At 46.8% G+C, this 6,292-nt stretch overlaps 1 protein-coding gene across 1 annotated transcript in view; it reads left to right on the plus strand.

The window, feature by feature from the left end:
• Positions 1-6,292, plus strand: part of LOC143833283 (uncharacterized) — a 64,422-nt gene that overhangs the window by 36,104 nt on the left and 22,026 nt on the right. Inside the window, exon 3 of the mRNA XM_077328897.1 lies at positions 5,981-6,041. Within this exon, the coding sequence (XP_077185012.1) occupies positions 5,981-6,041 (61 nt within the window). The remainder of the gene's footprint in view (positions 1-5,980; positions 6,042-6,292) is intronic.

The raw sequence follows: 6,292 nt of genomic DNA on the forward strand, positions 1-6,292 counted from the left end.
TACTCCAATGAAATAAAGACAGCTGTTACAGAACAGAATACACAGCCCTCACCCCAGGCTAATTAATGCCTTCCATTGTGTTCAGAGTGTGCCTTGGGGTCCCCTGTGGGATCCACGTGACACCCAGAGGCCTACACCTTATCTCTTCCCTGCTGAGGTCTCTGGCATGCGTCTAAATGCAGGCTGCCAGCACCACAAAACAGGGCTGCCTTGCTCCCATCCCCATGGCATCTTAACAAACCTGTTCACAAGCACCCACAGGGATCTAGCCTCTTCCGGGAAAGCTGAGCGCCTGGGACACCAGCCTGCCCATCCAGTTATGTTGCTGGCATGGTTTTCTTCGAGTTAGTTTCGTTCATTTAATCATCTCTCTCCAGTGTCCTTTTTTTGTGGGGAATGAGCTCAGGCTTCAGTGGACAAGACTGTTTCATTAGTAGTAATAGTCATTGTAATTAATAACACTGTTGTTGTTGTTATGTGCGAAGTCGTGTCCGACCCATCGCGACCCCATGGACAACACTGTAGACATTTTCAAAATAAACTAAGCTGGTTATACTGAATTACAGCTACAGGATTAAGGATGTCAGGATTAAGGAAGAAGCAGAAGAGCTGGGTTTTTAGTACCTGGCTTTTATACTACTTGAAGAATCCCTTCCTCTCCCCACAACAGACATCCTGTGATATAGGTGGGGCTGAGGGAGCTCTGAAAGAACTGTGACTGGCCCAAGATCACCCAACTGGCTGCACATGCAGGAAAAGTGGGGAATCCAACCTGGTTCACCAGATTAGAGGTCCTCGTTCTTAGCTACTATACCAAGCGGGTTGTGGAGGAGAATTAAAGGGACGGGTAGGCAGCAAAATGTTACTTTAACGTCAGCTGCAGCAAGCTTTGTAAAATGATGCAAACAAGAGGCCATCTTGCAAGATTTACAAACAACAACCACAACTCTGCAACCACAGCTTTAATATGTACTTCGGATTTCCTGGATATTCTTCCCACCATTTCCCTGGACTCGAATTTTGTTCTGCTACCATAGATTCAAATGACTATTCAACTTGAAACTCCCTCTTCTCCACTTCTGTGAAAGATAATGTCCTTTTCTACTGCTCAGTTAGTGGTTTTGGGGGGTAGAAATTATTGTTTAGGCAGATGGTCAGGTGCAGGGAAGGTCAAAGCTCCTGTGCTTTTTAATAACTGTGTAGAAGGGGAAACCCTTAGCAGGTGCACCATTTTAATGCAAGAGTGAGGCAAAATGCAGCTGCTAACATTCCCTCTTCTAGACAGTTAATAAAAGCATAGGCCTTCCTTTTATCTCATACCTCTAGAGACAAATCCAGAAGATGAGCACGTACAGTAAAGGCTATAGTTAAGAAGTGAGAAGGTTAGACCTGAAAAAGATAAATGATATTGCTCCACAAATGAATTGAAATGTATTGATTAGCAGGGCGGCATCTCAGCCAAGGAAGACGCTACTCGCTTTTGGCGTAAATCTGGCCGCAGCCGTTTTTATTATGCCACCCTCCAAAGGGTTGGCCTGGCTCAGTAAGTAGCCTGACCCCTCAGCCGTCAGGCTGCTTAACCCGAGGGTCCCTGGACGCCACGGGACCCACTCCATTCCAGCTGGGAGAGCAGGTCTTCCCCGTCCGGAATCCCTAACTGGGGACCCTATCAAGGCCCACCAGGCGTCTACCTCACTTTGGTGCCTCGTGAGTCGCTCAGCTACAAGCCCCTGGCCTGACCACCCAGCCAGCTAGGCCACGCTCGATCTCAGCCGGTCTCTTTAAGGAGACCCTCCAGCCCCAGGGAGTCCAGTACTGCACTGGACCCCCTGCCAACAGGCTCTTAAAGGTAAAGGTAAAGGTATCCCCTGTGCAAGCACCGAGTCATGTCTGACCCTTGGGGTGACGCCCTCTAGCGTTTTCATGGCAGACTCAGTACAGGGTGGTTTGCCATTGCCTTCCCCAGTCATTACCGTTTACCCCCCAGCAAGCTGGGTACTCATTTTACCGACCTCGGAAGGATGGAAGGCTGAGTCAACCTTGAGCCGGCTGCTGGGATCGGACTCCCAACCTCATGGGCAGACAGCTCCAGACAGCATATCGCTGCCTTACCACTCTGCGCCACAAGAGGCTCATAACAGGCTCTTACCGTGCCTGATTTGACTGCGAGAAAAGAAACACAAGCACCGGAACCAAAACTGAACATGGGAGGGAGGGAAGCTGCTCAGCTGCCCAGTGCAAAAGAGGGAGGGCAGCGCACGTGGTGCCTATTGAAGGCATGTGCGCTCCCTTGCACCTTGAGCATGCTGATGGCGGAGTGCCGACGCGCCACCCGCCGCATCAATGGTGGGTGCGGTGAGTTCCCGGCTACTAATTGTTTTTTTTTTAAATTATTATTATCCTTTAATTTATATCCCACCTCCCCCCAGAGGCTCGAGGCGGGTGTTGAAGCCGAACCCATAACAATCATGCAAACAAAGCAAATGCAGAATAAAATAATTGAGGTGAAATTAAATAAAATAATTATAATTATACATCAACTAAAATATGGATTCCTCAGCCATATTTGAAACAAACCCTTTTCTAATAATAATGGACGAGGAAATGATATTAGCAGCCATTAAAGTGACAGGAGGGAAAACATCTGCCAAAAGAAATATATTATTATTATCATCATCAGATCTAGAGACAGTCACTACTCTAGTTTTCTTGCCAAGTGTGCCCAAGCAAGACCTCTGCAGACCAAACTATGCCATATCTTAGTGTGTGTCACAGCCAGGCCCCCCGAGTTCTTCAGGCCCAACTGGGGCTGTCCAAACCGGACACTCTTCCCCTGCAGCTACACAGCAGGTGCAGAGAATATAATTTGTAAAAATGGCAGAAGCCCAGTTCATCTTGGAATTGTGGCACAGAGGGAGGAGGTTCTCTTGCCTGCACTTCATGCCATTTGCCTGAGCCAAAATGGCCTTATTTGATTCAAGCAAATGGCTGTGGTGATGATAGGAGCCCCCTTTCCCCCATGCCACAGTTCCGGGCTAGATCAAGCTGTCAGATTATCCATCCATCCATCCATCCATCCATCCATCCATCCATCCATCCATCCATCCATCCATCCATCGTCTGGGAATATGTGTACATATGAACATTCAGAATACATGCTGAGAAAATAGGTAATGTCTCCAACAAATAGGTACAATTGGAGCGTTTTATCTAGTAAAATTAACCCTGAGTAGTTTCTTGAGAGGAGTAATTCAAATAACATAATTTAAATAAGCTTTAACTATGCTAATCTGCTGAATCAAACCACTGCTCTTTCATGACTTCATACCATATCAAAGCCGTTGACAATACACTTGCTACCACTGTCACCTGTCACTCAGATATGGAGAGTCACACTGGAAAAGCAAGAGAGGTCTCATTGGCATTCAGATGCCTATTTAAATTTTATCAAGAATGTAATAGTTTTACAAGACAAATCATTAAGGAGCGTTGACTTAGCCTGATATATATTGGGCTGATCCTGCATCGAGCAGGGGGATGGACTAGATGGCCTGTATGGCCCCTTCCAACTCTATGATTCTATGATTAAGTCTCCATACAAAGAACTATGATCCAGTTAGGGATGTGCAATCTGAAATCAAGATCCAACTTCAACTGTGCCCATGTGTCAAAATGATAATTCCAATCCAAACAGAATTATTTCCAACATTCAGAAGCAGTCAAAAACATTCTCATGTGATCATTATCTTTCCTTCTTACTGGTTCATTATTCCTGGTAGAAAGTGGGACATGGGCCAGACAAGTTCAGTTCAGCCTTTCCCAACTTTCTTACCATTTAGAAGACCCTGAAACACTCTTCAGGCTTTGAGAAACCCCAGAAGAATATGTTTGGGATGAGAAGCATAGCTGTGTACATGCCTACCCGGGGCCCCTCCTCCAGCCCCATCATTGGCCATTGGGTGGGGGTCATCATGACCATATATGGTCATATCACCTGATAAATGTTTAACAAGTTTAAAACATCTATTAAAAAAATAATTAACTCCCGCCCATTTGGGAAACCTTTCTGTGGCATATAAGAACCAACTCTTCTTCTTCTTCTTCTTCTCCTTCTTCTTCAAGAAATCCTGGTTGACAAAGCCTGGTCCAATTAGAACAATTTTCAAAACTTGTGGCCAAACAGGATTGTCTTAACTGGCATTTTTGTGCAGAACATGTCCACATTTTATCAATCGTTGCACCATCCCACAGTTTTGTGGGGGCCTTTTATTGGTTTGAGCTGTTTTGTTCAATAGGGCTAACTTGCTAGGCCAGACTGTGCCAGCCGCTTGCCCTGTAGGGGAGAGAGGCAAAGGCATTCCCTATACGCTCTGTGTCCCTTTGAGGCGGGGGGCTTTCCAGGGAAACAGGATTAGATTATTAGTCTGCAGTAGGCCTTGCCTTAGGTTATTCTGTATCAAATCAACAGCCCTGATACAGATAGAGTGGTGTGGGTAGCAGTCACCTGGACAGTTTGCGGTTGGTTCTGACATCATGTCTTAAGTTCTGGGACATTGCTCAGGCAAGCATCCATGTTATCTGGGCATCTGATGTGATTCAGAACTTCCAACATTACTGATCTAACGTCGGAACTGACCGCACTGGAGCGGCACCCACTGCACAGACTTTGAACACGGCCTGGGAGGAAGAACATGGGGTGGAGCACTTGCCGCAAATTTCTGTTCTTTGAGGCAATGTGGTTAGCCACTACTTCAGTTGGGGTCAGTCTCCAGCAGTTCTGATGGCTTATTTAGGGATAGTTCTTCTGCTCTCTGGCTATTTTGGGAACTCATTAGGAGAGTCATTATTATATACATGTATGGCATCCAAGACAATTTGGCCCGGGACCTCTAAATGTTATGAAACATATGAAGGAGTAGAGCAAAGGGTGGGCCCTCTAGCACCTTAAAGACAAGATTTCTAGCGGTTTATCTGACAAGGGAAGATTTGACAGTTGAAAACTTACACCCTTGATGTCTTGTTGGTTGTTAAAGTGCTACTGGACTAACCTTGCTTGTCAACGGTAGACCAACACAGCTATCGACCTGAAACTATGTTAGGAAGTAGCTGGAGATGTGCCGCTTAATTGCAGTGGGCGGGGTGGTGATCACCATTTTTGTTTCTTGGGCCAATTCTGCACAGGCAGAAAAGGTCGAGGCGGCATCAGTATGGACACGGGGCTAATACATGTGTCCACATGACATTGCTGCCATTCCGGCCCCATCCAGGGCCTGCCATGGATCGGGCCCTCATTTGGCATGTGCTAAGGCAGGGGTAGTCAAACTGCAGCCCTCCAGATGTCCATGGGCTACAATTCCCATGAGCCCCTCCCAGCTGGCAGGAGCTCATGGGAATTGTAGTCCATGGACATCTGGAGGGCTGCAGTTTGACTACCCCTGTGCTAAGGGAATGCAGGAAAATCTATGTTCTCTTTTTGCATTGCGGTGGCCAATGGGGCCTGTCCCATGGCAGGCCCATGTGGATAGAAAGAGCCAGGCCCTCCAGGCCCAGCTTCTCCCATCCTATGAAGGTTGGGAGGGGGGCAAAAATGCCTTGGATAGTTTCACAGTGCTTTGCAGCGCCACAAGGCAGACCAGGGCCTTTAAAAATTATTTTGCAGGAAGCTTAGATTGTGTTCCCACAATTCCACCTTTGTGTAAAATAAAAATAAAAAAAATCTGCCTCCCCCACACAAGCAGCTAACCTGGCTACCACAGCTGCATCCCATGGGAGGGACACATCTCAGCAATGGACCAGGTGCCCCACTGAAACTTGTCCCCACCTTACACAGACAAAGGAAACAAATCAAAAGCTTCTATTCCTTGAATAGCAAGCACTTTGTTGGTCTCAAAGGCATCCCCGGACTCCAACTTTGTTCACGTACACTCTTTCATATTTTCTGGCATTTCATTCATACCAGCCCTTGTTCTTTCCCACTTAGGTACGAGGATGAAATCAACAAACGCAGTGCGATGGAATTTACCTTCATGACACTCAAAAAGGTAAACAGGCATGCTTCTCCATGCCATTGGGATGGCTGCCCTTCTGCAGCCAGGTGGGTGAGCTGTAAACCGCCTAAAGGTAGAGGTCAAATCTAAGACAGACGGGGGGGGGGGGGGGGGGCTCCGAGTCTTGAGCTGCTAATTCCATGCAGGTTTTGACTTGGAGAGATTTTTCCCCCAGGCTTTGGAATGAACAATTAAATGCAATATTCTTTTCAATAAAATGTTTAAAGGGAGCCTGACCTCTGATA

Source organism: Paroedura picta, chromosome 3, assembly GCF_049243985.1.
Source record: "Paroedura picta isolate Pp20150507F chromosome 3, Ppicta_v3.0, whole genome shotgun sequence".
NCBI classification, from domain to species: Eukaryota; Metazoa; Chordata; class Lepidosauria; order Squamata; family Gekkonidae; genus Paroedura; species Paroedura picta.